The sequence below is a fragment of the Nannospalax galili genome, unplaced genomic scaffold (assembly GCF_000622305.1).
Source record: "Nannospalax galili isolate Female #2095 unplaced genomic scaffold, S.galili_v1.0 scaffold1205, whole genome shotgun sequence".
In the NCBI taxonomy this organism is placed as follows: domain Eukaryota; kingdom Metazoa; phylum Chordata; class Mammalia; order Rodentia; family Spalacidae; genus Nannospalax; species Nannospalax galili.
The window spans coordinates 1,226,287-1,250,957 of record NW_008354017.1 but is presented as its reverse complement, the minus strand read 5'-3'; the positions used below and the strand labels follow the sequence as shown (position 1 = coordinate 1,250,957).

At 34.5% G+C, this 24,671-nt stretch overlaps 1 protein-coding gene across 1 annotated transcript in view; it reads left to right on the top strand.

The window, feature by feature from the left end:
* The window catches only part of Mmp16 (matrix metallopeptidase 16), a 316,715-nt gene that overhangs the window by 128,284 nt on the left and 163,760 nt on the right, over positions 1–24,671 (top strand). Inside the window, exons 2-3 of the mRNA XM_008851106.3 lie at positions 12,014–12,162; positions 18,464–18,586. Coding sequence (XP_008849328.1) covers positions 12,014–12,162; positions 18,464–18,586 — 272 coding nt within the window. The remainder of the gene's footprint in view (positions 1–12,013; positions 12,163–18,463; positions 18,587–24,671) is intronic.

Here is a 24,671-nt window from a genome sequence, read left to right as displayed (position 1 = left end):
ATTAGAACTTTCCCAAAAGAAATTTTCAAGTAATAAAGCATTCCACATTTAATTTTTAAAATACATCTTAATATTACATTTTTTTGAAAGTTCAGGATTTTCTACATTCATTGATACCATGTTTAATACACACACAGATAAAATCAATGTAGCATGATTAACTCTAGCTAAGTAGCATATCTGTCTCCTCAGTTACCGTTCACCCTTATGATGACACAATTCCTGAGTTGTTAAGGGAAGATGGAATCTGAAAAGGCAAAGATAAAATGTCTAGGTTCTTTTCCAACAGTGGCTAATATGATCATCTCCTCATTTACCTTACTTCACATTATGCTAGGTGTTTGGAAGGAGGTAACCTTGACTATGTACATGGCAAAATATGTTATTCATGGATTAAGCAACCACCAGTCTCTTTTGGGGAGCCTATCTGTATTCATATAGTTGTGTGTAATAATTTGTTGATGAATAGGAAATTGCAGACTATCCCTTGCATGTATAGTTGTGATGTTGGTTAGGCATTAGTGTGTGGATTCTCACATAGTTTTCCCTCAGAAGTCCATTTCTTAAACTCAGAAAAAGTAACTGGAGGTGCACTAGGTCTTGGACCACAATATTGAGCAAAACATTTAAAGACTACATTAATATGTAAACAAAACAACCTTGTAGTGATCATGAAGGGTGCAGATAAAGGTGATAAAGATGTCACACAGTGGTGATGGAGGTGAGATAAGAAAGCCCTCTTTTTTTTTTTAACACAGGATAGTAAGTGAACTACAAATTTAGCTTGTGTCAGAAACAAAAATAAAGAAAATTTGCTTGGACTATCATGAGAGGGAGAGGATTTCAGAAAAGGAAATTACAGCGTTAACAATGCAGTTTTGGAGAGAGTTTGGATTTAAGTTGCTGAGAAACTGCTAATGAATTATAATGCAATGAAGAATATGGCCTCAATCTTAGTTTTAGAAAACACAATCAAGTATAATATCCATTAAAACACTTACCCATCCTAAAAATAAACTAAAAAAATAATGAAACCCAGAAAATAGGAAATGGAAATAATGTTTAAAAAATGTTCAACTTGTGTATTACTAGCAAAGCTAATTAAAATAGTCATCGCCTTTTCAACTCAAGCTGTTATAACAGATTGCTCTAGACTGAGCTGCTAATGAAGAATTATTTCCCACAGTTCTGGAGGCTAAAAGTCTGGAGAGATGCTAGACTGATTAGAATTGCTGATAAAGTTCCTCTTCTGGAATGTACGCTGTTAACACTTCATCATGAACTCACGAGCTAGAAAAAGGATTGTAGAGCTATCTGTAGTGCTATCTATAAGGGCTCTACTCCCATTCATGAAAGTTGCATCCTCAAAACCTAATTACTACCCAAAGCCTCCGTGTCATAATACAGTCTGTGTATTTCAGAAATATATTCGGTCCATAATATTCATTAATTGATCAGTGGGTAAGCAAATGCGGTACATCCATGCATGACAGCATTATTCAGTCTTAAAATGCTGCTGTTTGCCCTGACATGGTTCCACACTCCTTTAGTCGCAGTACTTGGAGGCAGATGCAGGAAGATGTCCATGAGTTCGAGGCCAGCCTAGACAACATAGCAAGTTCCAGGCCAGGTAGGGTTGTGTGAATGAGATCTTATCTCACAAAGCAAAAAATAATACAAACAAAAACGTTGCATGCCCCTTGATAGATGAATCCTGACAATATAAGCTTAAATGAAATAAGTGGGTCACACAATGATATATATTGCACAATTCCACTTACATGAGGTCCTTGGGATGTCAAATTCTTGCGGACAGAGAGCAGAATAGTAGTTGCCATAGGCTAGTGATGGGTGTTTGGGGAAGTCACTTTTTAATAAGCATAGAAGTTTCATTTGGGATAATGAAAACTTCTAGAGATGAATAGTAGTGCTGGATGAATGACTGCACAACAGTATTAATGCAAGGCAAATGTAGTCTAGTAAATTTCTAAAATGGTAAATCTTAAGTAATGTGCCTTTTACCACAATTACAGAACATTATAATTCATTGTAGTTGAGTGAAAAGGGAATGATCGTAATGTGAAAATATAGAAGCCATCTGGAAAACATTGCAGTGTCTGATGGGAATTGATGATGCTCTGAAAAAGGATGTGACAGTAGAACTAAGGTCCCCTTCTGGATAAAACTTAATACATAGAAAAGAATTTGCTATGCATGATGGGGAAAAGGAGAAAGAAATGTTGACTCTACCATTCCTCGGGCTTCTTTTATTGTAATAAATACTTATGTGATAATCACCTTATAAAGAGAATAGTTTCAGAGGTCTCAGTCTATGATATATTGGTCCTTTACTTCGTGGTTAGGGTCCCAATATCACTTGTAGGATATACCCCAATTACTGAAAGGCTTATCACTAAGCCTACCTCTTAAAGAATCCACTACTTCCCATTAATACCACAAGCTGAGTACTAGCCCTTTTACACATGAGAATTCAGTGTATCTACCTATACATTTCCTGAAATAGAAATCTAGACCTTAGGATGACTTCAGAGTTAAATTGATGTGTCATGAGATTATGAATGATACTTAAGACTTTAATCTTTGGAAAGTTTACTAAAAAATGCTGACACAGTTGAACATCAGCATCAAAATTTCAGGACAAAAAAGCTGTCAAAGAATAAAGTGAGAGGATGGTTCTATCGAGGGAGGAGACAGTGGTTTTTTAAAATATAATATGAATGGCCATAAGTGAAAATTTCTTAAGTGAAATAAGACAATTAATTGACAGTCAAAGTGAGCTGTGCAAGTTATTTTTCATTGGCAGCTAGTGAATCCTATGCTGTTGTACCCTGAATTTAGTGAGTCCTAGTACAATACCCCTTCATGATGTAAAATGGATGTGCTTTGTTTGCATAAAAACTCAACATCCTTGGTTATTGTAGATATGCTTCATATATTCTACCATACTCATATGGGAATATGGTCTGCTAAGTCTCATGGCATAAAGACAGACAATAGAGGCAGTTAGTACCCTTTACCATCTGAGATACTACTGCCTGGAATGACATGGTTCAGGTTTCTACCAGATTTTTGAGTTCTGAATCTTCCTTCTGCATTCTTGGGCAACGTGTTTAATTTTGCTTTAAGTTTATTGTTATTTTTAAATTTGTCTTATACTGCTTTACTTAATGGGTTTATTGTAAGGATTAAAGATAATATATATAAATTGGCACTACTACCTAGTGTGTTGTAAAGGGAAAACAGCACATGATGCTGTCATTTGGGAATGAGACTGACATTTGTTTTGACAAAAGAAAAAATAATAATAAACAGCAAGGAAAAACTATGGAATAAAATCATGAATGACTTGCAAGTTATTAGATGAAAACAAATATTTGTATATAGGTTATGGATAAATTCAACAGAGAGTGATAGGAAAAGAATAATTTGAAAATTATTGTGGTCAGAACAAATTCTAATTTAAGAGCTATTGATAAACTGTCTCTTCATCCTACCTGGAGTATGAGTCTGAGTCACTAGAAAGAATTTAGGGAGGTAGCTTTATAGTTAAAAGCTCAGTAGTTTCTTTCTAGTAAAACTGTCATGCCCACACTTTCAAGTGTATATCTCTATCAATCAACTTTAAAAAATAAATATAAGTTGGTATATCTGTGTCATGCAGTGCCCTCGGAGGTCAGAAAGTAGTGTCTGATCTCCTGGAACTGGAGGTACAGACAGTTGTTAGCCACCATGTGGGTGCTGGGAATCGAATCTGGGTCCTCTGCAAGAGCAGCCAGGACTCTTAACTGTTGAGCCATATCTCTCCAGCCCAGAAATGAACTTTTATAACATAAGACATTAAGTAACTTTCTTATTAATTGCACTTACATTGTTCTGTTCCCAATTCCCATTAGTAGATTAAGTAATCTTGTTCTGAGGGGCCTGAAATTGACTATGCTTCTTTTTTTTGACATTGTTGATTGAACACTTTGAAATTCAGTAATTTTCAAGATCATTTGATTTATAAATGTTAAAAATTATAAATATAAATACTTAACAAATATAAACTACTGTAAATTCACAAAGTATCAGAACGTCCATCATTAGGTCTTTAATAGTCATGAGTTTCATGTCACAGACCAATCTATTTGTTACCTGGCATAACTCTCAGTTATTACTGAAAAATATCATAAGGTGTGACATTATGGTTTTATGTGTGAAACACATAAAAATTCAATAAATTTTCTTTTAAAAATGTGCTTAATAACCACCAAAACTATTCTGGTAGCAGATTATTTTAGAGACAGAAATTTCAATTACCGAAGATTTAAGAGAATAGATTTTATATAGGCCATGATTTTATATTTTTCTGATAATATATTAAGTATGATGGGGGTCTTCTTCAAGTATACATCCTCAAAACATTCCACATTCAAGAGTATTTACACAACACAAGGGTAAAAAAAAGAGCATGAAGTTAGAACTGTAGGGAGTTGGAGATGGATCTTGGAGGAGATGGAGGAGGGGGGAAAGTATGATCATATTTTTTTGAAATCCTCAAAGAATAAATTTTTTTTTTACAAATAATTCTTCATGTATTTTTCCTCAAAACCAACCTTCCCCTCGTAGTCCAAACATTTCATTTTTTTATTTTGATAAGACAGATTAAAAGTTTTATTTATGCTTTTCTTATTCTCAAAGAGCCATTAAGTCATCCATTTGTAGCTTCTTGTCTTCAAGGAAAATGACAGCATTCTTGAAAATACAATACTCAAGCACTACTATATGAAACTTCCCCTCCCAGGGCTCAGGGACCATTTCCTGTGAGGAGACAGGAAGATTATTAGAGTTAGGGGAGGACGTGCATGACCATATGGAAAAGAGTTGTACAGGCTCTTGGAACTTTTCTCATACAAACCTACAGCAATGGTGTCACCATGTACAGGATCCATGCAAACTGGAGTAGACAAAATCCCAGCATAGAACTGTGGGAATGGGCAGCAGGCCCCAATCTTAGCTGAAGAACTATTGACAGCTGATTACAGCTGGATGAGAAAGAGCTTATCTTCTTAAAAGGAGGGACTCTGACTAGATCTCAGTGGATGAACTCATATTAAGAGACATGTGGGTCAGTAACTTGACTCTATAGGGACACAAATGAAAGAATGCATGAAATCCAGTGAGAGGTATGGGATAGTCCCAGTGGGGAAAGGGGATTAAAGATGATTAAAATGTTCTATATGAAATACACAAAAATTCAATAAAATTTTACAAAAAATATACTACTCATATATGAAACTCTCATATTTACACACACACACACACAAACACACACACACACACACACACATATATATATATATGTTTTATAACTCGTTTAAATTCTTTACCATGATATGACTAACAAATATCCAGGTAGTATAACATGTTTTCTTGTTTAATCTGTATCTTGCATCTTCAAAGTATTATGAAGTTAATATATTTGAGCTATCATTCATAAATCTCCTTAACCTGGCACAGAAAATAAAAGGTTTTAGTCCATAATAAACTCACCTCTTATGAGCAGGTATGAGCTGTTTAAAATAGTGGGTTTTACTGTGAAATTTTCAGATGTACATACTGGGGATATTGAAAACATCATCCTACTCTCAGCCATCTCTGTTCCCCCTTCTCCTCATACTGACTGTTGATGGTGACAGTCTCTGCACTATGGGTCTCCACCTCCTCTCTCCAGACAGCTGGTTGGAGCACAGGTGATAACTGCATGTTAGAAGTCTAGTCAGAGTGAAGAAGGCAGGATCAGTATGTAAATTAAAGGTTATATTTTTCTTAGTTTATATTTTATAATAGGAGAGTATATTCATATATGTGTGTGTGGTTGTGTATATTATAGAAAATGTTCTCATGTTTCAATAAGAGATTTTGCACACCCACTTGGAAGGTCATAAAGGAGATTAATTAAATCATCTTTATTGCTGAGGAGACCAACTTTGCTGCTAAAACCTAAACAGGAGCTGAGTCTGATGCATGACTCATGAGCATGCCTATGCCTTGTAGAAAAGCCACATGATGCATTGCTCAGCACTTCTTTTCCCTTGGCTAGTTAAAAAGACAAGTGTTCAGGGGATTTTCTTGCTTGGGATCAGTGAGTGAGTGTGATATAAGGGAGAATTTTGTCAGTCTGGGTTGCAGAAGTACATGCATGCTCTCATATTTCTGTTGTTGTTGTTGGTTGTGTCTTGATATGGGATGTATGTTTGCATTGTTTATACATATGGGGAGTGTGTACACTAAATATCCTTAAGAAATCTAAACAGATTTGCATAAGAAAAGGCAGTAGAAGGAAGCCATGGATAATGGTCCTCTGTAACTTGCCATTAACAACATTGAACAGATGAAGGAATTCCAATTAAGTTTGCTACTTTGTTTTATCACTGTAGCTCAGTCATTACTGTTTAAGAGGCTTGGCTACCATAGTTTGTAACTACATAGCACAATTCATTTTTATGTGGAGTGGAAAAAACTCTCTTCATTCTTGCATACTAAAGCTTCTATAATAAATGAGAGGATTTCAAGTTAAGGTAAAATATATGACCATGATGGTCCTTATAAGTTTTAATAATGCACAAGCTGTTTTACTGTCTTCTTGGCTAAATGACAGATGTCTTGAGTGCTAATTTCATCAATAGAGTAGTTTTGGATTCTTCTGCTTTATTTACAAGTTAATAAGCCATTGTATGAATAGTAAAATTCTTAACAGAGTGAATTCTATGATTCATTCATGGTGGAGAACAGATGGTGACACGGAGGTCATGTACATTATTTTTAACTTTTTTTGATTTATTTATTTTTATTTTATGAGTATGAGTGTTATATTTGCATGTATGTAAGTTCACCCGTGTTATGCAATGCCTGCAGAGTACAGAAGAGGGTGGTGGGTCCTCTGGAACTGGAGTTATGAATGGTTGTTAGCCACCATCTGGGTGCTGAGCTCTGAACCCAGGTCTCTGCAAGAACAGACAGTGCTCTTGAGCCATCTCTCCAGCCCCAAGACCATTTAGATTTTTAAATAAAGAGAAAGGTTAACTTATTCCTAGGTAAGTTCTTCTTTGAATTTTCAACATGACCAATTATGAATGAAGTCTCCTCCATCAATTTAATATTTTGTTTACAAGGTACTTGTAATTTATTTTTTATAGCTATTTCTAAGTTAGAAAATATAAGCCCTAAATTTTATCATTATTTGTACCCAATGAATATGCGGAATTTCAGAGAAAAACATCCTGAAGCTTTTCTGACCTTGCTGATGGCAAATAAAATGCAGAGCTACACCTACTTGTTAATTTTGGTTTCTATAAAACAGTAAACTTATGTAGAATATTCATACTTAAAAAGGAAATTAACTTTAATAGCTTCATGAACTTTTCCATTAACATGCATTCCTTCAGTTTTATTTCCAACAAGCCGGTTATATTAGAATATGGATGAACCATTACAGATTCAAACATCTCTACTAGTATGTTGACATTTTTTGAATTCATTAATGTTTACAAATAATTTACCCAAATAACAAAAAATATTATTTTTTAGAAATATAGGCAAAAATGATTTTTTGTAAATGAATGCCATGAATTATACTTAAGGCCACTCATTACCCTTGGCATTAAATGGATAGTCTTGTGCTTTGGAGCACAGGAAATACATAAAAGGAGCATACATTTATGATAGCACAAGTCAACTGGAAATTAATCACCTTAACATAACCTAAACTCACCCCTCAGTCACATATTGATATTGTGAACTGACAGAGTGACTTTTCATATTCAGTAAAATGTCAAGTCCATTCCTTCATGTATTTCCTTCCAAAGATTTCTCTAATTTCTAACAGACCCCATCTACCATTAATAAATGCATTAGTCTGACCACCTGTTTCATTTTCTTTTTAAGGATGTGTGAGCAACTTAAGTATTTAGAGCCATTATTAAATGTGAAGACTCATTTATTATATCCTGGCAGAAGGAGAGTTTTAACCAATTCCTGCTGGGTGAAGAAGAACTGATCTTCCTAAAACAAGGGATGCTAGATAGGCTGACTAGACCTCAGTGAAAGGACTTGCACTGGAGAATGGCTGAGGACACTGATGACACAGTGGGCCTTAGCAGGGATGACAGTGTATATGGACTCTAGTGGGGGAGCTGTGGGAGTGTACAAGTGGGGATGGGGGTATAAAGATGATTAAGATGTCAGAGATGCTCTGTATGAAGTACACACAAATTCAATAAAAAATCAAAGAAAATGATGAAAAAAGGTCCTTAACAGAGAAGTTAATACTATTATTCTCCTAAATAAGTAGAGTATTTAAAAAAAAAACATATTCTGGCATTTCTGACATACTGTGTCTTGCTTTATACTGTACTGACAGACTCATTATCTTCAAAGAATAAAGAAATTTTGTTTTTACAGTACAGTGCCGGACTAAGAGAATAAGTGAGAATGTATTGGTATTTAGTTCGTTGCTTAAAATGACCATTAGTCATTGGAACTTCTAACATCTCCTTTTATTCAGGATACTACCTAAAACACCTTGTGTCTAAATGAATCGACTAATCCATTTTTCATGGTATGACTACATGAAATATTGCTAATGAAGACCTCTATATTTTGTGGATTATTTTCTAAAATTGTGTTTATTTTTATTTATTATTAACAACAACAATAATAATAATAATAATAATAATAATAATAATTATTATTATTATTATTTTGACAGAGTCTCCCTAGTCCCAGCCCCCTGGAAGGCACTATGTGGACCAGGCTGGCCTCGATCTCAGAGATACAGCTGCCTCTGCCTCCTGAGGGTTAGGATTAAAGGCATGTCCTACCACACCTGGCAGTTTCTTTTCTGTAGAACAATCTAGTGATAGTGTTATCTCTTAGAAATGCATATAAATTTAAGTCTTTATTTTTTATCACTTGATATATCTTGTTTTGTAGAGAGCAGCATTCTTCTGGTTATGCCTCCAATAAGATATACCACAAAATGTAAAAAGGCAACTTACCTGAAAGGTAGCAAGATAAATGAATGTGCCAACAGGGGTGCAGAGCTGCATAGCTCCTCTCCAGGTTTATGGCTTCTTGTCCTAGTGGCAATGAATAGAAATTTTGGTTACTAAGACAGATCAAGTTTTTCTTTGAAGAAACTTATTTGTCCCTTTATAATTTTTCCATTGCTCTTAAATTGACTTGTTGATCTAATAAGCACAGTAAAACAAAATAAAGAGAACAAATCAAAACAGCAACCTCAAAGGCCTACTTTGCCAAATATTTTATATGTTGGTCTTTGTTTTGAGAGATGAGGAATTTTCAAAATATATATGATTCTTCATCTGTAGCTTGTCCTTCTTTCAAACTATGACTATTTTAAAACTCCATCTGTATTTTCAGTCTCATCATTTCAAGGCAAACTCTGACTTGAAAAGACACAACTGGATAATAAAGAGCAATTAGTAGACATAAAATACTAGGACATAAGAATGTTACTGAGCTTTATATACTCTTAATTTTTGTCCTCATGTTGACTCCAAATGCACACTTGAGGAACATATACCCTAACTGCCCATAGCGTGCATATGAACATTGAATGTGCCCTGAAAAGATTCCAAGGTACAGAATGTATCTCCAAGGACAAATTTAGTATAACTGTCATCTAGGAGTGGCAACATTTTAAATCAATGTTAAAAACATGGATATACTTGTGGTAACAGCATATGAAGATAGATGTCTGTGATACCATGTATCATATGCAGTGCATAACTGTATTTAGGTAGATACACACAGGCTTCTATGTATACATGTCTAAATGAAATTTTATGATTAGTGAAAAATATACCAGACTATGTACTAGCCTACCTTCACTACTATGAAGAATACAAAACAAGGTGTATCTTCAAATATTGCCTTTTAGATTTTTCTAAACGTTTTGTTTATAATTGTGTAGAAAATTGCCTTCTTGGCTGACAAAATCATGACACTGATATGTCACCCAGAAAATAAACTTTGACCATAAAATGGAAAATCTAATAGGGGCCTGTTATTTTATGGTTAAAAAGAATTTCCCACTTTCCGGTCATTTGGAAAAGTTGCATTTCATGATAAACAGCGTAATGGAAAAGGGGACTTTAAGAAAATTCACAATTCATTTTTACATCATTTGAAATAATATGTTTTGAAAGGCTAAGGCATAAATAAGATGTGCATTTTCTTGAACAGGCTATTTTTTTCATTATGTACTTCATATTTATATATTTTTATGATTCTGTTAGTAAAAAATCATAGGGTTTATTATTAATGGTTTTCTAGTTGCTGTCATCATAAACATAATTGCCAGTAGCTTAGCTCCCAGGAGTAACCTAGCAACAAGCTGGCTTTGTAGCATGTAAGATATGACTGCAATGTTATGGAGAAATGACTGAGTTTAAAATTTTTGCACATGTATATTATTGAAATCTCATTTTGGAGAAATTGAATGAAAGCACTGAATTTCATACTGAATAATATTACTGTCTCCATCATTCAGAAAATGATAAATCTTTCAAATTGCACCACTACTAAATAGGTGACTGGATTGTTTTCCCTGGCATTCTGTTCTTTGCAGATTATATGGGAAATGTCTTGACACACATTTAGCATACAGTAGGCAAATTTCCTAGACTGAGTTTCTCCAATCACCTTCTTGACAGCAATGCAATACTCATCTTTAAATAGTTTTAGAATAAATGTTTTCTTTTCAAGCTGTTGTTAGATCATTGCCCTTTTAGGCTTGTCATTTGAGTGAACTCCATTAGGAATCACATTTTACTTTACACTTTTGAGAATGTGCATATTTAATATACCTTTTTATAAAGATTAATTTTATATTTGTCAGTTACTGTTACTGGATAAACACCTTCCCAGGGCTGTAGTTACAACTTTATGAAGGAAAGATATCAGTTATTACAGAAAAGCTGCACTTTCATATCATCCCTTACCTGATAAATAGACCTATAAGAGAGAAACACACCAGTGAATGCCTTCTGTAAGTGCTACTGTAATTACACGACCCTTAGGAACTTGGAAAATAGTTCACTAAGTTTCAAGAAATTGTACAGCCTTTGTAAAACTGCACTAAAGGATAGTGCATTTTGATAAGGCATTTAGTATGAATGTGTAGAACTGCAAAACAGTATGCATCTGCTTCCTGGGGGACATAGACTTTCCTTCAAATACCCTGAGTTTTGCTCTCAGTGTTGCTCCACCAATCTGGATTCTGGTAGGAGCTCAACTCTTATTCTTTCTCTCATTGCCCCCTCCCCAAATCTTTTCACAAGGGAGAAATAGAACCAGGAATACCATAATTTCAGAACTAAATATACCTAATAAGATAGTTGGATTTTACCTAATAAGATAGATGAATTTTTTCTATTACTTTCATCTTGTGAAGTACCTCAAGTAATTAATATTCCTCGTATTGAAAACTACAGTCTTGGAACTATCTAGCAGCAGTTAGATCGAATAGTTGCATGAAACATATACTCAAAATATTATACATATTATGGTTTATCTGTAAAGATATTTAGCACCTCTGTAACCACTGTTCAGTTGTGCAGAGGAAATTTTACCCCTTCTAACAATGACATCATGAAAAGGGAAAAAACTATTGGAAAACTATATTTTTGCAAGTTGAGTTCCTGGAGGGTAGGGGCAATATCATTTCTATCTATATGCAGTATTAACTATAATAATTTACACAATATAAAATTTCAAGTAATGACCACTCTTAACTAATTAGAATTTGCAAATAAGTTGGAAATGTTCCACAACCACTACTGAAATTATATTTAAATAATTGAAATGTGTGATATATGTAACAAAGACATCCAATAAGCTAAGACTCTATTAGATATGCAAATTAATTATCAGATCATTATTGCTGAATTATAAAGTTAACCTGAAGGAACTATACTTGTACTTGCAGGTTTGGTTACAAAAATACGGCTACCTTCCACCAACTGACCCCAGAATGTCGGTGCTTCGCTCTGCAGAGACCATGCAGTCGGCGCTAGCTGCCATGCAACAGTTCTATGGCATTAACATGACAGGAAAGGTGGACAGAAACACAATCGAGTAAGTACTGGCACCCATTCTCCTCTCACTGGCCTTGGAGCCCAACTAAGTATCAAACACAACCTGTACTCCCAGAACCACCATTCGGATGTTCTGACTCATGAACTTTTCCTTGGAATGTGTCCTGTTTTCAACTCCGGTCTTCAGAGATTTCTCATAATATGTAAGGTCCAAAGTCATGTTTACTCACAGGATTCTAACTAGCACCACATTTTTAAGTAGAATAGAAAATATGAGCACTTGTAAAAAATAAATGTATGTTTGAAGCCACTGTGAGAAAGAGCAGTGACCCATAGAGCTGCTTTGTGTGGCTGACGAGAGACACTGCACATCTCATCAAGGTCTAGAACTAGTATCTTGTCAGAACTTTCATGTTGGCCATGATGGAAATATTGACACAATAGAAACTGGGAAACACTACAAATAAGGGCTTTTATTTGGGGTCGAATGGGTAGTGTCAGAGATTCAGCTGTCAAACATTTACTAGCTCCCTACTGGTGAAAAATCTGCAAATGAGGTAAATGAAGTAATGATTTTTGCTAAAAGTTGTCTACTTTAACTTTATTAGTAGCAAAGGTTTTGCTCTTACCTTGTAATAATATGTGTTTTTATATCGATTGGTTTATGTATCATTCCTTTATTATTAATTCAACAAGTGATACCTGAGGTGAATACTTTTGGAAATACTACAAAGACAAAAGTTTTACACTGTTACCTGAATATGCTGGTGTCCTTTCCTTGATCCCAGGACTTGAGAGGCAGAGGCAGACAGGTTTCTGTAAGATCAAGACCAGCCTGGTGTACAGACGATTTGTAGACCAGGCCAGGTGGGGCTATAGGGAGACCCTGTCTTAAACAAATAAGATATACATACATATATATATATATATGTATATATTATTTGTTTAAACTATATACAGTTTTTATAATATATATATATAAAACCTCTTTGTCAAAGACACTATTGTCTGCATAATATTTTATCATAGGCTCCCACTAAGTTGTTCAATATTATAAAGCAGAATTAATGCTTCTAGATAGGAAAGAAGGAAGCGATACATTTTTTTTCAGTGATTTGGAAAACAATCATTTGTGCTTTTAAAATCTTTTACACTTCCAAATAAATGTACTTCTCTTAGTGGACTGGTGATGAGCATTCATAATAGAAAACAAGGTTACATTTTTTTTCTCCATTTTCCCAAGTGAAAAAACTTAATGTCAAAGGCCAAGTGAAGACCACAGGTGCTATGCTATGGAACACAAGCCTTTTCATAACTAGCCTGAAGACTTTAACCTGCTGGGTACCTCAAGAAAAAAACATTTATTTTTCTATTTAAAATTGAAATATCTTGATTCAGACAAAATTCTGACACTTTTAGCTAATTTGACATTAATCCTGAAATTACATTTCGCCTTCTAATATTTACATCTGGTTGTTCATACCGTATTTCTATATTACCAAGACAGGAAAACCCATGATAGAGGCTTTAAATTAAACTTCAAATCAGTATGTAAAAGCTATTACTTTCTCTAATGCTTTTAATAGAGCTATAAATACTAACAAACCCCTGAAAAAATAATAATAAATATAGCACGTTTTGCAACATTTAGAAATGGTATCAATTTTAGGAATAGAATTTTTGTATTTTAGACCTGATTATCTCTTGTTATTGTAACTTTCTATTAATCGAGCAACATCAAATTTAATTGTTACATTTAAAACATCATTTTCATCCCAACATTCTGCAAAGTCATCTGGGCATTTTTCTGGTTCTCTAACAAAACACTGTTAACTTGTTTCACTTTATTGAAATTTATGGAACAATTTTTTTAAAAAATACAAATAAGCTGGGTGTGGTGGTACACACCTTTAATCCCAGCATCCAGGAGGCAGAAATGCTTTTGGTATTCTTAGATCAGCCTGGTCTGCAGAGTGAGTTCCAGGCCAGCCAGGGCTATAGTGAGACTCTGCTTCAAAATAAATAAATATAAAAATAAATAAATAAATAAATAAATAAATAAATAAATAAATAAATAAATCAAACCAACAACAACAACAAAACAAAAAAAACCACAGAGAATCACAACTGCCCAACATTCAGAAAATTAGAGGCTGCAGAGTGCTTCTCCATCTATATAAAACTTCTGCCTCCCAAGGCTCAGGGATTATTGCAGAAGAAGAAGACAGAGTGGAAAGATTGCAAGAGCCAGAGGAGGTGGAGTATTATAAGGAAATAGAGTTTTCCAGGCAGGTGGTCAGTTACTCCTACGAACTCACAGCAATGGAGACAGCAGGACAAGTCCTACATATGCTCAGGCCAGACAAAACCCCAACATAGAGATGGGGAAGTAAGTAAGAAACCCCAACCCTACCTGAGGAACTACTGGCAGCTGATGCCTGCTGGGAAAGGGCTATTCAGACTGTCTTGTTTAAGGTGAGACTCTTGGTATCTTGACCAGTCTCCAATGGGTGAATCAACTGAAGGGCATTTGTCTCCTCAAACCTGACTCTAAGTAACTCTTTATATATATATGCCTATAGAAATACAGAGTCACATATATGTGAATAACACAGGAAATTTGGTGGGGATTGTAGTAAGAGGCATGCAGATAGGGGAGGGGATCTAACTATGATCAAAATATATTACATAAAATTTACAAAATTTCAATTAAAAAGGAATAATAATAAAATTTAAATGAATTGAGGATTTGGAGACAAATTACATTGTTTGGGTATCTTATGTAGTGCCGAAAAAATAGGGAAGCATTTTGAATATTTGACTTAGTGCCAGAAAAATAAGAAGTACCTACTACTTATTTCATACTAAAATTGAAAAAGTACTTTAAAAACAAACAGGACACAGGTAAGATGACCCAGATGGTAAGGCACTTGTCATTAAGACAGATAACTTTCGTTCAGGCTCCTAAACCCACATTGTGGAAGGAGAGAGCCAATTTCCACAAGTTTTCCTCTGACTTTCATGGTAGGTTCATACACATATAAATAAAATAAATGGATGTAAAATAAATTAAGAACAATAACAACAACAAAAGAAATCTCACCACAACTTTTCTGAGGGTTGTAGAGAAAGTGTGGTGTTGAATAGCTCTTACTGCTCTTTAGGAGGACCTGAGTTTCCAGCAACCACTTAGGGTGGCTCACAACACTTCCACCTATAACCCAGCTCTAGGGGATCTGACACAGTCTTATGACCTCTATAGTAACCCCCCACCCCCTGCCATGCACATGCATATATACACCACACATACACAGAAAAGAGAAACAGAGTGAGATAAATTTCAGAATAGATCAATTATTTAAATATAGAAATTTCAAATAACAAAACGTCTAAAGAAATTTCTTTCCAATTTCCCCAGTTCTACGCTGGGTTTTTGTGTGGTTTGAGTTTGCATGGGTCTTATGCATGCTTCTCACCATTGCTATAAGTTCATATGAGCAAGTTTCCAGAAGCCTGGAAAACTCTTTCCCTTGTGGCCATCCACCAATCCTGGCACTTACATTTTTTTTTTTTTTTTTTTTTTGCCCCCTCTTCTACAATGGCCCCAGAGCCCTGGTAGTTGAGTTTTAACATAAGAGTCCTATCTAGGGATCCCTTGCGTTTCTTCAGTGCTGCCTTCTTGGAGCATCATAGTAGTCACCAGAAACACGGACTCCAAATGTGAGTAATGCAGGGGTGACACTGTGTTTTTTTTTTTTTTTTTTTATGAATGCCTGATTCATTAAAAATACTTTACAGAATACAGTGAGGCAAAACTCTAATCAAGGGTTATTGAGAGACTGAGGCTTGAGGGTTGCTTGAGATGAGGAGTGTAAGACTAACCTGGGCAGCAGAGCAAGACACTTTCTAGGTTACTTAGTGAGCACTGACCTAGCATTCACAATTTTGGAGGTTTGATTTGTAGTACTTCCAAAAACAATATTTAATAAAACTAATGAATACTGTTTTATATCTAGAATGGGTATATACCTATACATATATGGATGTGTTAAGATTTAATGGTACTTTATATAAAATCTGAAAATGGATGGCTGTTGGGATCACTGTTATCTAAGTACTAGAAAGACCTCCGGTTTTAATAAGATACTAGTAATTTTAAGTGTTAAAACACAGACCAAACGGACCAGAAGTACTCACCTCCAAAGAGTTTAAGTTTGTAAAGGAATGTGGCCACCAAGGAGTTAGCTTTTATGATATATCTCATTTAATTTGGACTCTTTTCTTTCTGAAATAACTGTGAGTTTTTAGACTAGACGGGAAGAATTTTTTTTTTTAAAGAATCTTTTAGTGCTTATCAGGAAAGCATCATCTTTCTTGCAAAGTACATGTCATTTCACTGCTGTATAAAATCATTCATATATTTATAATAACAAAACAGCTGATTGATCCAAGCAACTTGTAGAAAGCTAATTAACTTTCAAAAGGAAATTTAAAAAATTGAGGGTGGTCTTGCTATGTTTCCCAATCTGGTATGGATATTGTTATGTTGCCCAGGTGGCTTTACCTCACAATCCTGCTTTGACCTGCCAAGTGCTGGGATTATAAGTGTGCACAGCCATACCTAGGTATAAAATAAACATTCTTAGATAGCTATCACTTCATTTGACTCCATTTAAAAAGTTCAAAAACTGTTGTCTGGAGAGGTGTCTCAGAGGTTAAGAGCACTGGGTACTCATAGAGTTCCTAGAGTTCCCAGAACCTACAGGGTGAACTTACACACATACAGGAGAAACACTCATATACATTAAATAAAATTAAATAAATAAAAATATAAAATCTGGGGCCCGGCGTGGTGGTGCACGCCTTCAATCCCAGCACTCAGGAGGCAGAGGCAGGTAGACCTCCGTGAGTTCAAGGCCAGCCTGGTCTACATAGTGAGTTCCAGGCCAGCTGGGGCTACAGGGAGACCCTGTCTCAAAAAGACGATATATATATATATATATATAAAACTGTTTAGTACATGATGAAATATAGAAAAATTGGTATCATACCTGTTTTCTGATTCATGTAGCACCACAAAGATCAAGCATGTGCTTTGTAGTTATCAAAGAGCCTAAGGAACAGGGAAGCCATATTGGATGGCACTAAAGGAAGCTACTTAGAAGCATTAAGATCTTCCTGATTGGAAAGACACAAGGGTAGATAGAAAACAGGACAATGATCAAATGGCAGGGCCTAGAAAAGAATTTAGATTATGACATGTTAATATACATAAAATTAATACATGGAAAATAATATCTCATTTCTAAAAATTAATAATAGCCTTTATCCCTATGATAACTGCCTATTCAGAAAATATTTTAGGAAAATTGAATTTGGTTATCATTTGGAAAGGATTAATGATTGAAGTTAAGGTGAATGTTGTGTGGACAGTCAACATTCAACTTTGAATGCTAGAGGAGAGTAGCGAAGACCTAATGACTGCTTGAGTTTGAAGTTGCAAGACTGATTTAAAATTTTGCTAAATAAGAGAAAAAGTGACAGTGAAGTGCTCAGTCCCAAGTGAGGCATCTACAATACCACCTCTACACCTAAGATTCAGGGAGCATTTTGGAAGAGGGGTGGGCGGGAAGAATATTAGAGCCAGAGACTAAGGACCCCTGCTGCTAATTAATGCATTTAGACGTGATAGAGAAGGTACACCAATGGAATCCTCACAGTATGATGTAGATATTGCATAATGACAAGCCAATTGACATACCAAGGTGAGTGGGGGAATGTCATGGGGTCCCACCTCAAGATGAAGAGCTCTAGGCAATCAAGGATTCTAGGGAAGGGAGAATCAGTTTTCTCCAGGGACTAGCTCCCTGAGAGGTTATCTATTTCCAAATGGACAGCTCCACACAGGTAACAGGTACACTGGAGCACCACTAACTGGACTCAGTGCATAGTGTCAAAAATAAGAACACTGAACCTTAAAAATATATATAAACTTAAAAAAATATTGTTGAATATTAAAATTGGGTGATACCTTAGTGTGTTTTCATGTATGGTATGAGACATTGAAGACTGACAACTGGTTATATATTTTAACAGTGGATGCCATTTAAAAGCTGTAGGCTACCTCTGTTTACAATAAGCCTAGATTGCATTAGAGGAAACTTACTAAATGGTTTGAATAGTAAAGTAGTGGTTCTTAGTCATTCCAAAATTCTATGATATCTATTTAGATTCAAATCAGAAAAAAAATAATTGTACTATTTGCCTTATTCTCTAGTTTTCTGTTTGATTTCCTTCATTAAGAAGGATTTCTGGTAACTGAACAATGTTGTTCTTTTCAGTTGGATGAAGAAGCCCCGGTGTGGTGTACCAGACCAGACAAGGGGCAGCTCCAAATTCAACATTCGTCGAAAGCGCTATGCACTAACAGGACAAAAGTGGCAACATAAGCACATCACCTACAGGTACAAGGACTCTGGGTTCCTCCACCCCATCATTTCCATTTCCTATTGACATTTTGTTTGATATGTTATATTATATGAACATGTGTTTCATGTTCATATATTACCATAAGAAGTTTAAAAGTGCAATTGAGAAGAGAAAGAAATGACCATTAGGGGACCTTGTAGACATTCTTTGAAATTCTTGTCCACCTTTGCATTCTGGGACTCCCAGCTTCATGAATGGATGTCCATGTTCTGAAGGATTTTGAGATTAGTGTTCTAACACAGTACATTCATTGGCAAGTATTCATACTCTAAAAATAAATCAATTAATGAAGTGCAAAAGTAATTGTCTTTTAAACAAAAGCCTTTTGATGTTATTATCTTTCAGCAGCACAGCAACTATTTTACGTTTCTTCCATTATTATTAAAGTTGACATCCCTTTTCTGTCCTGTCTTTAATGATTTAAAGTGACTTCTAACCTAAAATGACAGATATTATAATAAAAAAGTTAATGTTTATTCATTTACCCATTGAGTGGCTATTGTTTATAGAATTCTGATATGAACAAAGAACATTGCTGGACCCCAGATGAGAAAAACAAACAAAACACAAGGATATTCAGGAAGTACATAGCCCTGTGGATAAGTTAAACAATTTTATAAGTGTGACACCTATATCACAAAGAAGGAGCAAGTTGTAAAAGAGATGTAAATAAGACTCATCTAACTGAGTCGGGAAAACCAGGGATAAGTGACCTTTGAGCCAAGACACATAGAAAGAGAAAGATCTTAAGTCAATGGGTAGAAAATGAAGGATGCTTCAGGGAGAGGACATGCTGAGAAATACCTCTTTCAAATGATATGATTTTAAAAGAAAAATTTCAAATTCTTATCTTTCAGAAGTAAGCCTCCTTGAATTTATTTAAGTTAAAATTTAAAAAGTACTCTGTTTTGATTTTTTTCTGTATATAAGTAGAATATTGCATGTGAATTTATTTTGGATGTTTAGAGGATACTTTCAGAGTTAATTGTACTGATAATTTGATCATAGATTATTGCTTATACAAACTGTATGTTTCTCTACATATAAGAGAAGCCATTTAAGTCTGTTCATGGATTTTTTATTTTAGCTTCATAATCTTGTTTTACTGCTCCTACAATTTGTACTTTCAAAAGATAGTTAAGTATTATGTCAAGAATTCGCATGGGATACAGCACTTATATTTTCCTAGTGATGGTAATAACCAGGCCTCCTGTCCAGTGAACTGTCTTTCTCTAGTCAACTCAGCCATCAAAAGTAATCTGTGAGAGGAAAATTAGACACTGATTGGAAAGTGTTTTTATACTTTGATATAATACAGATTGAAAACCATTACCTTTTGACAAAATGGCAGAGAAAGTACTTAGAAGATGTAATAAAACAAATGCATAAGTTTTGAAAAAATAAAACTGCTATTAAACTTTATAAATTTCCATTAGAAAACCTAGAATACTCCAGATAGCTACAAAATAATGAAAATGTGGGCAGTTTAAATAATACAATATCTTATTTTCAGATCAATTTTAGATTGACAAATCCTATACAACACACAGTTGCTGCTGTCATTCAAGTTTTGTTTTTTTATGGTACGTTTGTAAAAACCGATAATCTGGATTTGATGCATGATTCCTAAGTAAGGTTCATTGTCTGTACATTTTTTGTGGATTTTGACTGATGTGTGATGTTATGTATTCACCATTATAATATTATGTGAATATCACTGCCCTTAAAATACTATGATTGGTGCATTTATTCCATCTCACATTCCTTAAAAAAAAAAAACTTAAGAAATACTGATTTTCTTCAAAAGCTTAGCACTGCTTTTATGTATTACCATTTAGTTGCAATCATGTAAAATGTCTTTTCACACTCAGTTCTTTCCCTTAATGGGATTCATTTAATGTCCCTCCACTTCTTTATGTGACTTGATAGCTCATTTGACTTTATTATTGAATAATAATTCATTATAAGGATACCACAGTTTGGTTATTCATCCATGCATTGGAGCCATTTTAGTTCCTTTAAAGCTTGAGCACTTAGGACTATGACTGGTATAAACATTTATTTGAAAATGTATGTATATAGATTTTCAATTAATTTGTGTAGGTACCAAGAAGAGTGATTGCTTATTGGAAAGTAAGACTAGGGCAGCTTGTGTAAGAAACTGCCAACGTAGGAACTTTTCCTAGTGTGGGTATTCCGTTTTGAATTGTCAGCGATATCTAGAGCTGTTGCCACAAACGTCTGCATTTATTGTTGTCAGTAACTATTTTACAGAAGTAGAATTTTGTTTCATTGGTTTATTGAGATAAAACAATTGGACTGAGATAGTTTTTTTTTATTTTATTTTAATTCCCCAGTGAAATAACAACACTCAGTACCTTTTCAATGCTTATTACCATCATAATACCTGTTTTGGTCTGGCATTTGTCCAGACCTTTTGATTAATAGCTAGATGTCATCCTTGTGTTGAGATCTTTTAAAAAGTGGTCTGTACACAGACTTTATTGGTTGTATCATGAACGATCTCTCTATTCTGTAACTTTGCCCTTCATTGTCTTTATGATCTCTATTTTAGAGAAGAAATTTTAATTCTAATAATGTCCAACTCACTTTCCATCCTGTGGTGTTGTATGTTGCATCTAAAAAAGAAAATTAAAACCAAGGATCCCTATACTTTCCTTTGTGCTATCTTCTAGAACTTCAGCAGTTTTCTACTATGATCCAGTTTTAATTACTTTTTAATGTTTCTTAATTTTTTAAATTTATTTATTTTGATTTTCTGTGTATAAGTATTTTGTCTGCATGTATATAAGTTGTAAATGCATCTTTGTTGTGCAGAGACTGCTGAAGCCAGAAGAGGCTATCAGATCCCCTGGAACTAGAGTTAAAGACAGTTGTCAGCTGCCATGTGCATGCCAGGAGTCGAATCCGCATTCTCTGGAAGATAAGCCAGTGTTAACTGCTGAGCCATCTCTCTTTTAAAAAAGAAATTGGGACAGAGTCTTAGGCAGCCTAGACTAGCTTCAAACTCGATTTTTAGCAGAGTTATGATCTTGAAGCCTTGGTCCTCTTGCCTCTACCTATTGAGCCCCGGTATTACAAGTATGTACCACCCTTCCAGATTTATGTGGTACAGAACATCAAACCCAGGGCTTCCTCAATGCTGGGATGCACTTTATCATCTTGAAAACATTCCTAGCCCCAGTTTCAGTTGTTTTTGAAATAAAGCATAACAACATCCATGTTCACTTTCTCTATATTCATTTGTGTGAATGTCCAGTTCTTCTAGGAACATTGCTGAAAACATCATCATTTTCTTCATTTCTTTGTGCATTTTTTACAAAACATCTTCACTGTCTTTATAGCCCTTCCTCCATGGAGCATTTTGAAATGGATTACATTTGCTTTTCTGTCACAATGAGTTGACATATCTACACTGGTCAGTTTTGGGGTCTTAACTCCATTCCATTTTTGAACATATTAGTTCTTAAGCTGGTTTCACACTATTACTGACTGTAAAGTAAATCATAATTTAGTATTTACTCTAGTCCATTAGTTTCTGATGGTGTCCTTTAAAATACTGTGTTGGTTATTTAGAATTTCTTGAATTATGTTATAAACTTCAAAATCAGTTTTTCATATCTACCAAATAATTTGATATGATTTTGATAAGTATTTCATTGTATCTATTGACTAATTTTGGAAGAGCTAAAACCTTCACCGTATTGTCTTCCTATCCATGAACAGTAGCTAGATACTTTGCCAAAATATTCCAGTTGCTATTTAAGTCTCTTCTCCATTCTGGAACTACATTGCGCTCAGTACTACTTTCTTCCGGGCTTCTACTAGAACTGCCAGTTAAGTGCTACCTACAACATTCAACTGGTTTTCTAGTACAAACTTCAAAAGTCTTCCATATGTCTCCCAAAAGTAAAATGCCCAGGTTCTTAATGTTAGCAGCCTATGCTCTGGTACCAACTTCTGTATTAGTTACTCTTTTGCTGCTGTGATAAACCACCATGGCAAAGAAGGAGTAGTTTACTGGACTAATGATTCTGGAGTGCTAAGAGTCCATCATGACAGGTGAGGCATGGCAGGTGGCATAGAGTAGAAAGCTGAAGGATCACATCTTCAACTGGGCACAGGAAGTCAAGAGAGACAGCATCAAAATGGAGCAGATTAAAGCCTATCTCCAGTAATGTGCTTCCTCCAGCATGACCACACCATCTAAATCTCTCAAACTATCTCTCAAACTGGGGAAAAGGTGTTCAAGAGGAGTATTAAGAATGAAATCAGGGTATTTCTATGCATTAGACAGAAGGGCTTACTTTAAATCAATGTTAATTAAGACAATGCATAATATTAGTATAGCGATAAATAAGCCAGTGGTACAGAGAAGACATTATTACAGAGGAATTCTCATGCATATATATAAAATTGATTTATGTCAGGGAGACCTTTCAGACAATGGGCATTTTCTATACAAAATTATTCTGCAATAATTGATTATCTATAAAGAAGATAATAGAATTATTGCATGCCCCAGATACATCCAAAACAAACTCAGTAAGGACTAATTGGATTAAGGTATGTAATTAACTATAGAACTATAAAACTGAGACAGAATTGATTGGTGCTGGGATTTTGTTATTTAGAAAATGTCCTTTTCTTACCTGATTTCCACATTTTTTTATGGAGCATCCTACTTAGTGCCTCTGAGGTACTGACTACATCTTTTAAAGAAAAAGAAAAAACAAAGAACAAAAAAAAATGAGGAGTAAAGGAGAGAGGGAGGGTCAAGAATCATTATAGTGAGATGTGAATGCTGAGACACATTACTGACAATGGCTCCTGACAGTTATGGATGTTTAAATATTTGTATGTTAGTCCCTGCAAGGGTGAAGATTACAGATAAGCTGAGCCTGTAACTAGGGTCCATTTTAGAATAAGAAAAATCAGGGTTTGAATTCCAACTTCTAGAGTTACCATCTATACAATTAATATCTAATGACATATAATTATTTACATCTGCTAAGTCTTCATTCTTCCTTGTGTGAATTGACTCTTGTAATAATATCTATCTCATAAGGCATATGGGATAACTGAAGGTACACCCCAAAAGCTATTTTACTTTGATATTGTATGCATGGTGAAGAAACTCATAAGTCAGTAAGGAATAGTATGCTTTTTTTTTCTGAGAACTATTTGTCATTATTCTCTCTGAAATCAAAGAGATAGTGAATATGAATATGATCCTCTTGACTTCAAAGAGCTCTAAGCTTATGTGACCATAGGACACATTAGCTGAGACCAATTTAATAAGAACCAAAGTAGAAATATACTTAGGCCTGTATTGCCTGGACAGCCAGCATCTTGAAGAAATAGTGAGCTATTTAATGAAATTTTTCCTGGAAGAAATTCTATTTTGTGACAAGTTCTCACTCCTAAAAATGTGAAGCTACATTAAATATATAAACATAATATGAATAAGAGCAGATTGCTGTAGTTAGCTTTATTCCTATAATAATGCATTATGAGTATAGATATGCTAGAAATTCAACTGTATTGTTGACTATTTTATCATATTGCTAGCAATTGTCTACCTTTCTTATTACAGTAAATTTCATTGTATCATTTTCCTAAGATACCAGTAGTTTTGAATCACATTTTTGTCTGTTTAGATCACTAAGTGATATTTGGCCTCCTTCGCTCCATAAGAACTTTGAGATAACTGTATTGTAGTATTTCTGTGCCTTACCTAAATGCCAAGGCATTTGTCTTTGTTATTATAATATTAGAGGTATTTTAGCAATCTAAGTTTCAAAAATATTTATCATCATGAGAAATAATTGAAGAACTAATGCTACCTCCATAAAATTATTGGAAAATTAACAAGTAAAGCATTGAATTATGTTAAAACTTGAAACACTAAGTATACAACATTTGGATAACAATTATTCTGATAAATAAACTATGTAAATTTTTCTTTCATCAGTTTAAAGTTGTATTGTTTAGAGCATGGCTATTAAGGAAAACGTATATTTTTAAACTACCAAAATG